Source organism: Heptranchias perlo, chromosome 3, assembly GCF_035084215.1.
Source record: "Heptranchias perlo isolate sHepPer1 chromosome 3, sHepPer1.hap1, whole genome shotgun sequence".
Classification (NCBI taxonomy): domain Eukaryota; kingdom Metazoa; phylum Chordata; class Chondrichthyes; order Hexanchiformes; family Hexanchidae; genus Heptranchias; species Heptranchias perlo.
This window is the reverse complement of record NC_090327.1, coordinates 37,147,855-37,166,786: the sequence shown is the minus strand read 5'-3', so window position 1 is coordinate 37,166,786 and position 18,932 is coordinate 37,147,855. Positions and strand designations below refer to the sequence as shown.

Below are 18,932 nucleotides of genomic sequence, written 5' to 3'. Positions count from 1 at the left end.
GTGTACCATATCAAAAATTTCCCTCAATCCATCACGTTGAGTATTATCGGTGGGAATGATCGGTGTAATCTGATAATAATGAAAATATAAGATTCTGGAACATTCTGTAATTCCCACAATATTTTTTCTCAAATTGCAACCGTGTTGCATTCCCCCTGTTTATTTTGGGACTAGATATTGACTGCCAAGTGAAAAAAATAACTTAACAGATTCCAGCAGGAGTCAGGAAACCATCTCGCAGAGAGGCTGGAGATCATTACATGTTTGAGGAGGAACAGAGCTAGGGAGTAATTAATTATATTTTAAAAATATTTTCTTCCCCTAACTCTTCTTAATCACATGCTAGGTGGAGACTGAGCCAATGCTAGGCAGCCTGTCCTCTGTACTTCTTCACTCCCATCTCTGATACCTGCCCAACACACACACAGTGAATAAGGACATCATTCTAAACGATCCCACTCTTTCCAGGCTCATCACTGCTGGTGAGCAAGAGGACTGGGAAAGAGGGTTGAAGTGGATAAGGAGAGTAGGAATGCTGAAATTAAATATATATACATAATTTATAATTGAAACTACTTCAAGTCTTTAAAAAAGCTGAAGGGACTTTTCTTTAACAGAGAACTCTCAACATATAAGACTTGAATCTACAGAACAATTTGGAGAAAATAAACTGGAATATATATATATAAATGTATGCACGCAGGAGAATGTGATATTGGCAGAAATGGGTTGAAATTGACACGAAGTTTACGCGGTGATATTCACACACAAGAGGTGGGCTTTTTTCCCTCACCGAAATCCTGGAACTGGATTAAGGAAACTGCAGAAAGGCGCCTGATGTGACAGCACAGAAACCGCCAGCTTAGGATTTTAACGTGTTTCTTGGCGCTGGGGAAGAATCGAGGGGGAGGAGAAAAAAGAGGGGAGTGAAGGGGGTTAATAAGCAAATGAGTTCTGTCATATGGATGTGATTTTTTGTTGTTGCTCTGTAACCAGTATGCACTGAGAATCAAACATCAGTAAGGACTGCCACAGACTCTGCTCCCTCCACAACTGAAGGAAGAAAAGTTAGCGAGAGTTTCAATTTTTTTTTCTTTTTTGGGGTGGGGGGGAGTTGGAATGGACTCGTGGATTCGATGCTACCGAAGGTGAAAAAAGAGAGGAAAGTGTTTGAAATAACGAATTTAAAAAGTGGATGAAGAGGAAGGAGCTGGGCTGACATCGCTCGGTGTCAGATATGGGAGCCGCCACCGTCTCCAGCAGCCTGGGAGTCCTGCTGTACTGTTCGGTCCTCAGCTACGTCTACGCTCTGGTGAGTGTCTTTAAAGATAGCGTGTTTTCATGACATGTGTACAGACTTATTTACTGGGTTATTCTGGAGATACCACATATTTCTTATATTAGCTGCTGATGTTATATATATGTATGTGTCTGTATTATAGATCACTTATATATTATAGGATCAATTTTATGAATGTATACCTGGAGCTCATTTCTAAAATCAGCCAATTTCTCTCTCTCTCTCTCTCTCTATATATATATATATACACACATGCATATATGAGCGTGAACATATGCTATATACTATATATTTAATGCATGTACCATAGGACAGAAATTGAAAGGCTTTGTTGCCAACAGAGTATATCTAATATATATACATGGACTCTATCTTTCTCATCACACACACACATATATACACATACATACATGTGTGAGAGCATATATTATATATAATATTTATACGTGAATATACTATAGGACAGAAATTGCAGGGCTTCGCTGCCAGCTCAGTCTATAAATAATATATATGCGTAGACTCTCTCTCACGATATATAAGAACACTTTCCTTTATATTGTGTATATATATATATACACACATACACACATATATACGTGTGTGTGTACACTATATATATCTACATGTCCATATACTATAGGATAGACATTGCACGGTTTCGCTGCCAGCACACAGTCTTGCTAGACCTTAGAGCAGTTCAAATACAGAGTCACAGATTGTAACTCCAGTCTTGTGACCGCACTCACATCTAGTGAGACCTAGTGCTAACTGTAAGGTACCATCATCTCTGCTCCATATGTGTGTGTATCCGTGTGTGTGCGTCTGTGCGTGTGTTTGTTTGTGTCTGTGTTAAATCCCTCCATGGCCTTGCCCCTCCCTATCTCTGTAACCTCCTCCAGCCCTACAAACCTCCGAAATCTCAGCGCTCTTCCAATTCTGGCCTCTTGTGCATCCCCAATTTTTATTGCTCCACTATTGGCGGCCGTGCTTTTAGCTGTTTAGAACTTAAGCTCTGGAATTTCCTTCTTAAACCTCTCTGCCTCTCTACTTATCTCTCCTCCTTTAAATCGCTCCTTAATACCTACCTCTTTGACCAAGCTTTTGGACACCTGTCCCATCTCTTTATGTGGTTGTGTGTCAAATGTTGTCAAATAACAATCATGTGAAGTGCCTTGGGACGTTTTTACTCGTTAAATGTAAGTTGCTGTTGTTGTGAGCGTGTGTGTGTTTGTGTCGATGTGTGTCTGTGTGTGCAAGTGTGTGTCTGATTTTTTTTGCCAATTAACTTAAATCTGTGACCTCTAGTTACCGACCATTCCGCCAGTGGAAACAGTTTCTCCCTATCTACTCTATCAAAACCCCTATAATTTTGAACACCTCAATTAAATTTCCCCTTACTTACTCTATCAACTGATACAAATCATGAGGACATAGTGGGAAAATTTTCATTTTATTAAAGATGAATATTTAAAAAATAAAATATATTGGAAAACGCATTGCCATTAGTGGCTTTAAATTTTAAGTTTTTTTGCTGTTTCCTCACTTCGCCCTCTCCTGTAGACACCGACCGTGGGTTCCACAGGTGCTGCCCCCCTACCCACTACCTCGCCCAAGTGGCCGTCCTTCATGTGTGAGTCCAGACGGAGGCTGTTTGATCACGGGGGGGGGCACAATGGCCGAGTTTGATTCTGTTCTCACCTGATGTCCCCACACACATATGCGCACTCCCCAGCTGTGATCAGGAGAGGAAGCCTGATTGTTTTGTTCACCTCCCCTCCCCAACCCAGAGGCACCGAGGGCAATCACACCTGAGATCAACTAACTCAGCACAGACTGCAGATGGAACGTGGGATCTTTCCATCTGTGTCCCTCAGTAAAGAGAGAATAAATGAACTTGCATTTCTATCGCATCTTTCACGACCTCATGACATCCCAAAGTGCTTTACAGCCAATGAAGTACTTTTGTAGTGCAGTCACAAAATAGGAAACACGGCAGCTAATTTGTGCACAGGTTGATCTCACAAACAGCAATGAGATAAATAACCAGATAATCTGTTTTAATGATGTTGGTTGGGGGATAAATATTGGACAGGACACAAAGGAGAACTCCCCTGCTTTTCTTTCAATAGTGCCGTGGGATCTTTCACACCCACCTGAGAGGGCAGACGGTGCCTCGGTTTAACCTCGCCCCTGAAAGACGCCACCTCCAACAGTGCAGCACTCCCTCAGTACAGCACTGGAATGTCAGTCTGGACTTTGTACTCAACTCTCTGGAGTGGGGCTTGAACCACAACCTTCTGACTCAGATACGAGAGAGCTACTAACTGAGCCACGGCTGACACAAAACACACAGTCCTTGACCAGCAGCCTCAGGGCAAGCAAATTATTGTGATCGTTGGTGTTGTAAGAAAGGATATAGAGTCATGTTGATAAATAAGTGATAGAAAAATCAATCTGAACAGTGGGAGAACACAGGGAGGCTGTTTAAAAATCAGCATTGACTTCGGAATCCAGAGTGTTAAACATCACGGCTGAAGGAGAAAGCTGGTCAGGAATCTGACCTTGTGCCTGATTAAAGAACAAAGTTTTAAAAAAAACATCAAACCTGAAATAAAAACAGAAAATTCCATAAACACACAGCAACTGTAAAGAGAAAAAAAAAGAGAAATTAGTGTTTGGACTTGGTTTCCTTCTTCACCACTAATTTAAAATAAGAATTTGCCACACCACAATAAAATATCTTCTGCCCTCTTTCCAGCCCATGCTAGGGTTCGGTTCCATGGACCCTTGACACCCTTTGATATCTTTTCTACTTGAGCCCATAATCAGGCTGACACTTCAGTGCAGTACTGAGGGACTGAGGGAGTGCTGCACTGTCGGAGGTACCGTCTTTCAGATGAGATGTTAAAACAAGGCCCCGCCTGCCCCCTCAGGTGAACGTAAAAGTTCCCATGACACTACTGCAAGTAGAACAGTGAGATCTCCCCGGTGTCCTGGCCAACATTCCTCCCTCAACTAACACCATGCACAGGCAGCAACACTCACCCGGGAATTTATTTTTCTATCAAATATCATTGAGTTAGAGCATTTCTCAACTTCCTATGATGGCTCGATTGGTAGTTTCAGGACTCAGTTTGAAACTGAGCCACATGGAACTGGATGGTCACAGGTGGGAATTCTTGGTCAATTGCCCCTGGTATATGTGTGTGTGTGTGTGTGTGTGGTGTGTGTGTGTGGTGTGAGTGTGTGTGTGTGTGTGACTTGACGTCCGATGAGAACAAGATTGGCTGCGATGCCCCCATTGTAGAATAGCTCAGTGTTGCTTTTTAAAAATTCGTTCATGGTATGTGGGCATTGCTGGCGAGGCCGGCTTTATTGCCCATCCCTAATTGCCCTTGAGAAGTTGGTGGTGAGCCGCCTTCTTGAACCGCTGCAATCCGTGTGGTGAAGGTTCTCCCACAGTGCTGTTAGGAAGGGAGTTCCAGGATTTTGACCCAGCGACGATGAAGGAACAGCGATATATTTCCAAGTCGGGATGGTGTTTGACTTGGAGGGGAACGTGCAGGTGGTGTTGTTCCCAAGTACCTGCTGCCTGGGAGGGGTACTGTGGAAATGCATCCCATGGCCCAAAGGACAGCACGTTCAGGAGAGGGGGTAACGAACTGCGATAAGAAAATATAAAACAAATCTCCAACGATTGACAGAGAAATGAAAAGAATTTACAAGATGTTTAAATGGCATGGCATTTCCCTGCCGATGACTGCGGTGTGTTGGCTGCTTTGGTCTCTGGTTCAGATTTCCCTTTGCTGGTATAATTACTCAGAAAGACGGCCCATTGTAATTTCTGCTCGATTCAACCCTGTTATATTTTTAGAACCCAAAGTTAGTCGTCCTTTGAAGCCTGGTGCCGTGGGTTTTTAATTCTGTAACTCCAGATGTCCTGTGGAATTCACATGCCTTTTAACTCTCCACTGACAGTTCAAGTGGTTTGTCGGGAGCAGGGGGCTGTTTAATCCGATGGGATGTCCTTTCTGAAGTTCTCTCAGCTCTGTGCTTGTGAAAGCAGACACACAGGCGACCACTGTGAATACCCGGCTCGAAGGTCCCCAGCTACCAATGTATCAGGCACCCCCTCCCTTCCCCCTCCATTGGCGGCCGTGCCTTCAGCCGTCTAGTCCCTAAGCTCTGGAATTCCCTCCCTAAACATCTCCACCTCATTCTCCTCCTTTCAAACCCTCCTTAAAACCTACCTCTTTGACCAAGCTTTTAGTCACCTGTCCTAATATTTGGGTCAGCATCAATTTCTGTCTGATTACGCTCCTGTGAAGCGCCTTGGGACGTTTTATTACGTTAAAGGTGCTATATAAATGCAAGTTGTTGTTGAATGAACTTATATTGAAACATAGTGTTCAACCCATAGGTTTGCAAATCTTTGGAATTCTCTACCCCAGAGGGCTGTGGATGCTGAGTCATTGAATATATTTAAGACTGAGATCGATAGATTTTTGGACTCTAGGGGAATCAAGGGATATGGGGATCAGGCGGGAAAGTGGAGTTGAGGTCGAAGATCAGCCACGATCTGATTGAATGGCGGAGCAGGCTCGAAGGGCTGTATGGTCTACTCCTGCTCCTATTTCTTATGTTCTTATGTCCTTAAAGCAAACAATTTGTAATATGGATAGGATTAACATATATGGAAGGATGAAGTTATAACTGTCAGTATTCTTAAGAAATGAATGAGATAAATAAAATACACTCACAACTCAAATGAATGAATCGTCGAGTAGATTAATAAGTGGTTCATCTAACCATTGGTTCTTGAATTAACTCTATAAGGGGAACTCAACCAAGCCGTCACCACACCAGAGTGACTGCAAAAGATTAACTTGTTACGAGGTATAAATGGGAACAATACCATCATCCTGTTAACAAACAGTCAGCAGGTTCTGCTCTGAGCAAATTTGTTGTTGGTGTGACTTCTTGGGTTTAATTTTTGTCCAGTGATGCAAGTCAGTCTTAAATAGTTCAGAACTGGTGCTAATCCAGTAAATATGTCAATAGCACTGAGTCAGCACATTTGCATAAGTTATTCACAGATCCGGGTTCAGATTTGAGTGGGGATAATATTTATGTACAAGCAATTTTCGACTCCCAACCACGAGTGCATGGGACTGAAAAATTCCATGCAAGTGAAATTTGAAGGGATGAGAACAATTAAAGGGAACTGTCACAATAGGGTGGCAAAAGCCCTGAAAACCCTTAAACAGCTTCAAAGGGCATCTCGACCCATTAGCAGCCATTGCCAGAGCTGAGGGGCCAAAAAGGGAAGTCTTTCACATGCAACCATGAGAAGGCAGGCAAGTGATGCAGGTATCCAGCATCTGACCCCCACTTCATGGCTGCTGAAGTTGAGGACACTCGGGTTGCCAACTCTAGTTAGAAGTATTCCTGGAGCGTTGATCACGTGATGTCTGACCACGTGAAGTCTGATCATGTGACAGCAGATCATGTGGCGGCTGCAAATGTTATTGCATTTGCCTTACAAAAGGTTAAGTTCCCTGTAGTTCAGAATCGTTGCTCGTGGTTTTGCGCCAGCAGCTGTTTTGCAAGAAGTTTCGAGAAAGTGGAGGCCATCCATGAGCAGATGAAGAAGGTAAACTGAGGGCGGGGAAGTGGGGAAACCATAAGTCCGGGAGAGATTCACAGAGCGGGAACCAGAGGTGGGAAGAACTTTGATTGCACCAGTAACTTATAGTAACTCACATATCTAATAACAAAGTGGTAACACTCAGATTCCCCTCATAGCCAACAGTAATACAATAACTTACTGATAGTCTGTATGTAGTTATAGGTGTAATGCCATGATACCCTACCTGTAACTAGTAGTAATCTTATAAGTATGATCTGCTGTCACATGATCAGATTTCACGTGGTCAGACATCACGTGATTAACCCTCCAGGAATTCTTCCAACTAGAGTCGGCAACCCTAGTGTCCTCGACTTCAGCAGCCATGAAGTGTGGGTCAGATGCTGGATACCTGCGTCACTTGCCTGCCTTCTCATGTTGATATTCACCCTGAATCTACTGTCAGAATCCCCCAGCACTGCACAAGGTGTAGTCAGGCTTCCCAGTCGCTGCTACATTTAACAGGCCCCATCTCTCTCCCTATCTCCTTTGACTCTGGTTGGACTCATGTTCTGTGTGAAAGTAATAATGCTGAACCAGGAATCTTAGTCAGAGTCGATCTATACTTGGACTTCACACATCAAAACCGGGTGACACAGATTGACCTGAATCAAACCAAGAGATCGAACATAGGGCAGTGGGCTCGTTGGTTGGAGCACTTCTCACAGGGCACATCATCCTAAAGTCAGCTCAACGCCAACATTTCTAAACCACTCTCTGGGCTTGGACTCAATAAAGGACAGAGTTTTCATAGAAATTACTGCAGAGGAGAAGGCCATTCGGCCCCTCGGTGCCTGTGCCAGTGCTCGCCTTCTCTCCTGTATCCCCATTCCCCCCAGATCATTTGATATTCCTCCTTGTCAAATACTGATCCCATTCACCTTTTAAATGATGTTTTAGCCTCTGCCTCAATAGCTACTTGTGGTGATTGTAAACAATTTTACAACACCAAGTTATAGTCCAGCAATTTTATTTTAAATTCACAAGCTTTCGGAGGCTTCCTCCTTCCTCAGGTGAACGATGTGAAAATGAAATCCTCGAAATGAAATCGCATTTATAATTCACAGAACAATGCTTGGTGAGTACAGACAGTTTTTTCAACTGCCCGTTGCCAAGGCAATCAGTGTGCAGACAGACAGGTGTTACCTGCCAGGTCTCACAGAATATACAAATCACCAAAAAAAAACAACAAACAAAAAAAAAACAGAGATAGAGAGGTAGAAACATAGAAAAGACAGCAACTGACCCGTTATATTAAAAACAGATAACATTTGTTCGCTGGTGGGGTAACGTGTAGTGTGACATGAACCCAAGATCCCGGTTGAGGCCGTCCTCATGGGTGCGGAACTTGGCTATCAATTTCTGCTCGACGATTTTGCGTTGTCGTGTGTCTCGAAGGCCGCCTTGGAGTACGCTTACCCGAAGGTCGGTGGATGAATGTCCATGACTGCTGAAGTGTTCCCCGACTGGGAGGGAACCCTCCTGTCTGGCGATTGTTGCGCGGTGTCCGTTCATCCGTTGTCGCAGCGTCTGCATGGTCTCGCCAATGTACCATGCTCTGGGGCATCCTTTCCTGCAACGTATGAGGTAGACAACGTTGGCCGAGTCACAGGAGTATGAACCATGCACCTGGTGGGTGGTGTCCTCTCGTGTGATGGTGGTATCGGTGTCGATGATCCCTGTGTCGATGATCCCAGGCAACGGAACCCTGTGTGAGAACCTCTCTGGATACATCGAGGGCATCCTGAAACCCATCGTACAGGGAACCCCCAGCTTCTGTCGCGACACTACAGACTTCCTACAAAAACTCAGTACCCACGGACCAGTTGAACCAGGAACACTTCTCACCACGATGGACGTCTCGGCACTATACACCAGTATCCCCCACGATGACGGCATCGCTGCGACAGCATCAATACGCAACACCAACAACAGCCAATCTCCGGACGCCATCCTACAACTCATCCGCTTCATCCTGGATCACAATGTCTTCACCTTCGATAACCAGTTCTTTACCCAAACACACGGAACAGCCATGGGGACCAAATTCGCACCCCAATACGCCAACATTTTCATGCACAAGTTCGAGCAGGACTTCTTCACTGCACAAGACCTCCAACCAACACTATAGACCAGATACATCAACGACATTTTCTTTCTATGGACCCACGGCAAGGAATCACTAAAGAGACTACACGATAACATTAACAAGTTCCATCCCACCATCAAGCTCACCATGGACTACTCCTCAGAATCAGTTTCTTTCTTGGACACACGAATCTCCATCAAAGACGGGCACCTCAGCACCTCACTCTACCGCAAGCCCACGGACAACCTCACGATGCTCCACTTTTCCAGCTTCCACCCTAACCACGTCAAAGAGGCCATCCCCTATGGACAGGCCCTGCGAATACACAGGGTCTGCTCAGACGAGGAGGAACGCGATGGACACCTACAGACGCTGAAAGACGCCCTAGTAAGAACAGGATATGACGCTCGACTCATCGATCGACAGTTCCGACGGGCCACAGCAAAAAATCGCATAGACCTCCTCAGGAGACTAACACGGGACGCAACCAACAGAGTACCCTTTGTCGTCCAGTACTTCCCTGGAGCGGAGAAACTACGCCATGTTCTCCGCAGCCTTCAACATGTCATCAATGAGGACAAACACCTCGCTATGGCCATCCCCACACCTCCACTACTCGCCTTTAAACAGCCACCCAACCTCAAACAGACCATCGTTCGCAGCAAATTACCTAGCTTTCAAGAGAACAGCGTCCACGACACCACACAACCCTGCCACGGTAACCTCTGCAAGACATGCCAGATCATCGACACAGATACCACCATCACACGAGAGGACACCACCCACCAGGTGCATGGTTCATACTCCTGTGACTCGGCCAACGTTGTCTACCTCATACGTTGCAGGAAAGGATGCCCCAGAGCATGGTACATTGGCGAGACCATGCAGACGCTGCGACAACGGATGAACGGACACCGCGCAACAATCGCCAAACAGGAGGGTTCCCTCCCAGTCGGGGAACACTTCAGCAGTCATGGACATTCATCCACCGACCTTCGGGTAAGCGTACTCCAAGGCGGCCTTCGAGACACACGACAACGCAAAATCGTCGAGCAGAAATTGATAGCCAAGTTCCGCACCCATGAGGACGGCCTCAACCGGGATCTTGGGTTCATGTCACGCTACACGTTACCCCACCAGCGAACAAATGTTATCTGTTTTTAATATAACGGGTCAGTTGCTGTCTTTTCTATGTTTCTACCTCTCTATCTCTGTTTTTTTTTGTTTGTTGTTTTTTTTTTGGTGATTTGTATATTCTGAGACCTTGCAGGTAACACCTGTCTGTCTGCACACTGATTGCCTTGGCAACGGGCAGTTGAAAAAACTGTCTGTACTCACCAAGCATTGTTCTGTGAATTATAAATGCGATTTCATTTCGAGGATTTCATTTTCACATCGTTCACCTGACGAAGGAGGAAGCCTTCGAAAGCTTGTGAATTTAAAATAAAATTGCTGGACTATAACTTGGTGTTGTAAAATTGTTTACAATTGTCAACCCCAGTCCATCACCGGCATCTCCACATCATGACTACTTGTGGTGAAGCATCCCATGATCTAATAGCCCTAAGTGCAAAAATCTTCCTTCTTCCTCACCCCTTGGTTCTTCCAATGAGAATCCTCAGTCTCCGTCCCCTTGTTCCCAATTCGCCCACCAGTGGAAACAGTCAACAACAACAACCCCATCTCCTTCTCTTCCCCCAAGTATCTCATCAATGCATTTAAGGGGAAACTGGGTAAGTACATGAGGGAGAAAGGAACACAAGGATATGTTGATAGGGTGAGATTAAGTAAAGTAGGAGGAGGCTGGTGTGGAGCACAAACAACGACATGACCAATTGGGCTGAATGGCCTGTTTCTATGTTGTAAAATACTGGCCCAGAATTTCCTGTCAAAATAATAGTGAGGCTGACGGCACTCACCGTTATTTATGCACAAATCACACAGCATATTCAGGTGAGGGCAGATGCACAGTTAAAGGCGAAAATCCTGAGGTTGCTGTCCGAGATGCCCTTTAGCTTCACGAAAAGGGCATCTCACTGTCTGACTCACCATTCACATCCATTGAACGGCGTGAAGCTCCTGTATTTGTGCAGCAGATATGAACTAAACTCACCACAGAAAATTAAGGCTTGTCCATTTCAGTCCATGTACCCTTTTTAACAATGTGGTAAGTGTTAATTAATGCCAAACATCCTCTCTGGCACTGAAAATTAATTATTACAAGTGTGGAGTCTCATTCCTTCAGGTTTTAATTGTTAGAGATTTAAAATAAATTAAATTAAACTTTTGTTTTACTTTTTCTTTCTTTCTCTTTTTTTCTCTCTCTCTTAATTCAATCTTTCTTTCCCTCTCTTCATTCTCTTTCTGTACCTGATTTGACATTGAATTCACTATTCTAACTTACACATCCTTGTTCAGACTCTGCACTGTTCATTTAACAATCCTTTAATCTGATTAAGGAGATACACAGTTGCTTGCCCTGTTCACACAGATCCCAGATGCCCTGTAGAGGGCGCCGCGAGGTTTCCATCTCTCACTTACAGCAACCTCCAGGGCAAAATCTCATGGAAATTAAATAGATACGGACAAGTCTAACTAACGCTGGGCGCCGTTCATTGACCGGCTACAGCAAATTCTCGGCCTCTATGTAATACTATGTAAACCCCACTTCCCTCTCCCCCTCAACCACCCATCTCCAATCTCCCTGTCTCCCCCCTAATCCCCAATCTCCCTCTCTCTCCTGACTCCCCCACGCTCCATCCCTCTCCCAGCCTGAGCCCCAATCTTGCAACCCCCATTCCCCAGTCGCCCTCTCTACCCCTATCCGTACCTCCTGAAGCCCTAATCCCTACCCTCCGACCACTGTCTCCTTCTGCCCCAACCCCCAGTCTACAGCCAGTCTCTCCCACTGGCCCGATTCCCAATCCCCGCCCCCCCGTCAGTCCTTGGTCACCCACACTTCCCCTCCTCCCCCCACTCGTGCTCCAATCTCCTGTCTCCTAGTCCCTGTTCACCCACTTCCTACCCAGCCCGGCACCTCTTCCCTCACCTCTCTCTCTTCCCCTCCCCCCAGACTCTTTGCTGTTTCTTCACCAGCTATCCCGTTTTTGGTCACCTGTAAGCAAGGGCTAGCTCTCTATGGCTGGGGGTTGGGGTGGTATCACCGAGCTGGAGGCTTCTCTATGGCGGCATCCGGTGATGCCATGGAGTGACCGTTGCTGTGGTGAGAAATTTAAAGGATGAAGTTCTCCCTCACTGTTAGCAGCAGCGTCTGGGAAATTCATGCCCCATTCCGGGAGACTCCGGATAATCCAGGAGGACTGGACCCTACAGGACACAGGGGAGAACTTTCCCTTCTCTCCTTCGAACAGTGCCGTGGGATCTTTTATGTCCACCTGAGAGGGCAGATGGGGCCTCGGTTTTAAGGAGGTGTTTAAAGGAGGGTAAGAGGGAGAGGGGAAGCCAAGTGGCTGAAGGCATGGCTGCCAAAGGTGAGGCAAAGGAGGGTGAGGGAGGAACATAATAAAATGGCTAATATCAGAGAAGTGGGGCGTTTGGAGGGGGTGGGGTCGGGGTTTTAGCGCTGGAGGAGATTGCAGAGATAGGGTGGAAGGAGGCAGCAGAGAGATTTAAAAACAAATACTAACATTTTAAATATAATGCATTGGGGGACGAGGAGTTGGTGTAAGTCGGGGGAGGGGGCATTTGGGCGAGTGGGACTTATACTGGGCACAGTAGGTCTCTTGTGTGTATCTGCTACACTTGCTCCACAAGCTCTGTTTACCAGCGGCTGCAATAGAAATACTTGTAGAGACTAAGTTGTACTTCTTGGAATGCTCCCAAGAAGTATTTCTGTGCTGTGAAGAGTTACCTGTGCGAAACTGTGGGGCCTCTACACACACAGCGGAGGATCTATTATTTTGGTCTGAGTGCGAGTGATTTATTTTTCACATTGAGCTAATTGAGTCTGTTGTCCGTTGAAACATTGGGGGTAAATTTAACTCAACCCCCTCCCCCCCCGGTGGGAAACTGATGGGATCGGATCGGCCGCCTGTTTTACACCCTGCCCGATTTTACTTTCTGCTGCCTTCAATGGCTTAGGTTAGAGTTACCCCCACATTGTATTAGAGAGGGGCTCATTGGCGTTTTAAAAAAAATTATATAAAGAAAGATCTTGCATTTTAAAAGCAACCTTACACAATCTCAGCCATTGAAGTACATTTGAACCTTAGTCGCTGTTCTAAAGTGGGAAACGCAGCAGCCAATTTGCTCACAGCAAGATCCCACAAACAATGAATGAAATAAATGACCAGATTATCTATTTTACTGATGCTGTGCTGTCTTTCGGATGAGACGTTAAACCGAGGTCCCGTTTGCCTTCTCAGGACGTAAAAGATCCCATGGCACTATTTCGAAGAAGAGCAGGGATGTTCTCCCCAGTGTCCTGGCCAATATTTATCCCTCAACCAACACCACTAAAAACAGATTATCTGTTTATTAATCACATTGCTATGTGTGTACGTGTGCATGTGTGTACTTGTGCGTATGTGTATGCATGTGTATGTGCATGTGTGCGCGAATGCGTGTGTGTTTGTGTGTGCGTATGCATGTGCAAGTGTAGATAAGATTGGGCTTGGCTGTGATTTCCTCTGCGGTTGAATACCCTGCCGACACTCGTCATCTAGATTAACACATGAAGAATGGTCACTTGGGAGAGATACCAGAGGTGCTGCAGAACCATAAAGCAGCAAGGGTCAGCGTCATCAGGAGGGGAGAGGAGAAAATGGGGTGAATGGAGGCCAACAGTAAACTGCCACAACAGGGTGAATTTGGTGAATTAAAACAGATGCAATTTTGTAAAAGTTCTCAGTATTAAACAGACTAAAGCATCGTTAAAGCTAAAAGATATACAGCACCTCAACATGTCTCTCAGCCCTTCACAGTACAGGTACGTTAATGTAGTGGTTATGTTACTGGACTAGTAATCCAGGGCACGTGAGTTCAAATCACAATTTGAAAAAAAGTCTGGAAATAGAAAGTTGGTATCAGTAAAAATGACCATGAAGCTGTTGAATTGTTGTAAAAACCCAACTGGTTCATTAATGTCCTTTAGGGAAGGAAACATGCTGTCCTTACCCTATATGTGACTCCAGTCCCACACCAACGAGGTTGACTCTTAACTGCCCTCTGAAATGGCCTAGCAAGCTACTCAGTTGTATCAAACCACTTCAATAAGAAGGCCCAACACCAGCTTCTCAAGGGCAACTAGGGATGGGCAATAAATGCTGACCTTGCCAGCAACACGCACATCAAGAGAATGAATTAAAAAAGTACTTTGAAATTCAGGGACTATTGTGTAAGGAAACATGGTGGGCATTTTGAGCACCAGATCCCACAGACAGCTACAAGATGGCTGATCTGCTTTTGTTTGAATGCTGACTGGTCGTCAAGTAAACATTCTTCTCTTCATCGGAGTGTGCCACTGGCTCTTTAACATCCATCTGCACCTGAGGTGGGGAGGGGTCTCAGTTTAATGTCCCATCCAAAGGAAAACACCTCCAAAAATTCAGCAGTATCTCAGTATTGTTCTCTGCCTGACCCTGGCCCAAAAGTATATTGAGTTATAATCGAAACTACAGCACACAAACAAATCATTTGGCCCAACTGGTCTATGCCAGCATTTATGCTCCACAAGAGCCTCCTCCCTCCCTACTTCATCTAACCCTATCCTTTCTATTCCTTTCTCCCTGATGTGCTTATCTAGCTTAAATGCATCTATGCTATTTGCCTCAACTAGTCCTTGTGGTAGCGCATTCCACATTCTTACCACTCTTTGGGTAAAGAAATTTCTCCTGAATTCCCTATTGGATTTATTAATGACTATTTTATATTTATATCCTCTAGTTTTGGACTCCCCACAAGTGGAAATATTTTCCCTAGGTCTACCTTATCAAACACTTTCATTACCTTAAGGACCTCTATCAGGTCAACCCACAGCCTGTTCAGCCTTTCCTGACGAGAATATCCTCTCAGTTCCGGTATCATCCTTGTGAATCTTTTTTGCACCCTTTCCAATGCCTCTATATTTTTTCTATAATATGGAGACCAGAACTACGCACAGTTCTCCAAGTGTGGTCTAACCAAGGTTCTACACAAGTTTAATATAACTTCTTTGCTTTTCAATTCTATCCCTCTAGAAATGAACCCTAGTGCGTGGTGTTTGTGGAAAATTCTGGGGATGGCGGTCATTTAATAAAGGGGGAGGGGGTTGCTTGCACTTATGAAGGCAGATGAAGCTTGGAGCATCATAGCCACTCCAAGAGGGGGAACCGAATGCCGCTCAGGCTGGAGATAGTGAGTTGCCATTTTAAATTATATTCTTTTCCGTGACTTTACACCCGGTTGAAATGACAATGGATCCTTCCGGAATCAATTTCATTTTTGCCTTTTGAACTTGAGGCGCCCGCTATACCCACGTAGGAGCTCATGCTTGCTCTCAGCACACGTGGGACCTGTGCTGGGAGAGGGGGGGGGGGCGGTGGGAGGGCTTCTAGCAGAATTCTCACGATAGCCCAGGAATGTCCCCCAGACATGTCATCAAGGTGAAGTGTGGGGGGAATCATGGGGGGAATCATGCAGTTTCTGAGTCATGGAGCACGGCTTTGACGCACAACCTTCTGAACAAGAGGTGAGACTAGGGTTCCTAAATCTAGTTGGACGTATTCCGAGAGGTTTCATCAGATGACCTCCAGCCTCCAACCGCCCCGCCCCCACACTCCTGTCATTGGTTGCCGGATATGTCCATCCTCGCGGCACACCACCATCCCCGCCAATTGGAGAGCGAACAGACTCTTCATTGGATGATTCTTGGCTGTGGGTTTAACATCTTTTATCCCCCATCTCTGATATTTTCATGACTAATGAACAAAATGTGTTCAAAGAAAATGAAAAAAAACAGACAATTTGTTTGATTTCCCCTAATGATTAGTAATGAGGGAGTGCTGCACTGTCAGAGGTGCCGTCTTTTGGATGAGAAGTTAAACCGATGTCCCAACTGCCTCTCAGGTAGATGCAAATAATCCCTTGGCACTCTTCGAAGAAGAGCAGGAAAGCCCAGTGTCCTCGTAATATTTATCCGTCAAACAGCATCATTAAAACAGTTTAATTGGTCATTTATCTCATTGTTGTTTTTGGAATCTTGCTGTGCGCATATTGGCTGCTGTGGTTTCCCTATACTACAACAGCCACTACACTTCAAATGTTCTGGTTACTGACCATTCCGCCAGTGGAAACAGTTTCTCCCTATCTGCTCTATCAAAACCCTGATCATTTTGAACACCTCAATTAAATCTCCCCTTACTAACTCTATCAACTGACACAGATCACGAGGACATAGTAGGAAAATTTTCATAAAGATGAATATTTTAAAAATATATTGGAAAACGCATTGCCATTAGTGGCTTTAAATTTTATTTTTTTTGCTGTTTCCTCACTTCGCCCTCTCCTGTAGACACCGACCGTGGGTTCCACAGGTGCTGCCCCCCTACCCACTACCTCGCCCGAGTGGCCGTCCTTCATGTGTGAGTCCAGACGGAGGCTGTTTGATCACGGGGGGGGGGGCACAATGGCCGAGTTTGATTCTGTTCTCACCTGATGTCCCCACACACATATGCGCACTCCCCAGCTGTGATCAGGAGAGGAAGCCTGATTGTTTTGTTCACCTCCCCTCCCCAACCCAGAGGCACCGAGGGCAATCACACCTGAGATCAACTAACTCAGCACAGACTGCAGATGGAACGTGGGATCTTTCCATCTGTGTCCCTCAGTAAAGAGAGAATAAATGAACTTGCATTTCTATAGCATCTTTCACGACCTCATGACATCCCAAAGTGCTTTACAGCCAATGAAGTACTTTTGTAGTGCAGTCACAAAATAGGAAACATGGCAGCTAATTTGTGCACAGGTTGATCTCACAAACAGCAATGAGATAAATAACCAGATAATCTGTTTTAATGATGTTGGTTGGGGGATAAATATTGGACAGGACACAAAGGAGAACTCCCCTGCTTTTCTTTCAATAGTGCCGTGGGATCTTTCACACCCACCTGAGAGGGCAGACGGTGCCTCGGTTTAACCTCGCCCCTGAAAGACGCCACCTCCAACAGTGCAGCACTCCCTCAGTACAGCACTGGAATGTCAGTCTGGACTTTGTACTCAACTCTCTGGAGTGGGGCTTGAACCACAACCTTCTGACTCAGATACGAGAGAGCGACTAACTGAGCCACGGCTGACACAAAACACACAGTCCTTGACCAGCAGCCTCAGGGCAAGCAAATTATTGTGATCGTTGGTGTTGTAAGAAAGGATATAGAGTCATGTTGATAAATAAGTGATAGAAAAATCAATCTGAACAGTGGGAGAACACAGGGAGGCTGTTTAAAAATCAGCATTGACTTCAGAATCCAGAGTGTTAAACATCACGGCTGAAGGAGAAAGCTGGTCAGGAATCTGACCTTGTGCCTGATTAAAGAACAAAGATTTAAAAAAAACATCAAACCTGAAATAAAAACAGAAAATTCCATAAACACACAGCAACTGTAAAGAGAAAAAAAAAGAGAAATTAGTGTTTGGACTTGGTTTCCTTCTTCACCACGAATTTAAAATAAGAATTTGCCACACCACAATAAAATATCTTCTGCCCTCTTTCCAGCCCATGCTAGGGTTCGGTTCCATGGACCCTTGACACCCTTTGATATCTTTTCTACTTGAGCCCATAATCAGGCTGACACTTCAGTGCAGTACTGAGGGACTGAGGGAGTGCTGCACTGTCGGAGGTACCGTCTTTCAGATGAGATGTTAAAACAAGGCCCCGCCTGCCCCCTCAGGTGAACGTAAAAGTTCCCATGACACTACTGCAAGTAGAACAGTGAGATCTCCCCGGTGTCCTGGCCAACATTCCTCCCTCAACTAACACCATGCACAGGCAGCAACACTCACCCGGGAATTTATTTTTCTATCAAATATCATTGAGTTAGAGCATTTCTCAACTTCCTATGATGGCTCGATTGGTAGTTTCAGGACTCAGTGTGAAACTGAGCCATACGGAACTGGATGGTCACAGGTGGGAATTCTTGGCTTGTGCTGAGTTAGCTGATCTCAGTTGGGCCGACAGTAAGGGTGGTACAATTGGCCTCAGCACCACTTGACTTGGGAGATGGAAAAAATAAAACGGTCAGCATTCTCTTGCTCCTTACTGCTGACCAGTTGCCCCTGGTGTGTGTGTGTGGTGTGTGGTGTGTGACTTGACATCAGGTGAGAACAAGATTGACTGCGATGCCCCCATTGTAGAATAGCTCAGGGATGCTCGTTGTGTAGATACAGGCATGATCACGTGCATGAGACCCTGAAGGGCTGACGGAACCCATAGAAGTAAACCTCCGGCAAAGAAAAGTAGCCCTCCCAGGCACCTTACGGTCCCTCACCATTGAAAAGGTGCCTGGGAGGGGTACTGTGGAAATGCATCCCATGGCCCAAGGGACAGCACGTTCAGGAGAGGGGGTAACGAACTGCGACAAGAAAATATAAAACAAATCTCCAACGATTGACAGAGAAATGAAAAGAATTTACAAGATGTTTAAATGGCATGGCATTTCCCTGCCGATGACTGCGGTGTGTTGGCTGCTTTGGTCTCTGGTTCAGATTTCCCTTTGCTGGTATAATTACTCAGAAAGACGGCCCATTGTAATTTCTGCTCGATTCAACCCTGCTATATTTTTAGAACCCAAAGTTAGTCGTCCTTTGAAGCCTGGTGCCGTGGGTTTTTAATTCTGTAATTCCAGATGTCCTGTGGAATTCAC

At 45.3% G+C, this 18,932-nt stretch overlaps 1 protein-coding gene across 1 annotated transcript in view; it reads left to right on the top strand.

The window, feature by feature from the left end:
- The first annotated feature begins 446 nt into the window (after window positions 1-446).
- Window positions 447-18,932, top strand: part of LOC137312101 (parathyroid hormone/parathyroid hormone-related peptide receptor-like) — a 116,320-nt gene continuing 97,834 nt past the window's right edge. The window contains exon 1 of the mRNA XM_067978835.1: window positions 447-1,312. Within this exon, the coding sequence (XP_067834936.1) occupies window positions 1,238-1,312 (75 nt within the window). The 5' untranslated portion in view covers window positions 447-1,237. The remainder of the gene's footprint in view (window positions 1,313-18,932) is intronic.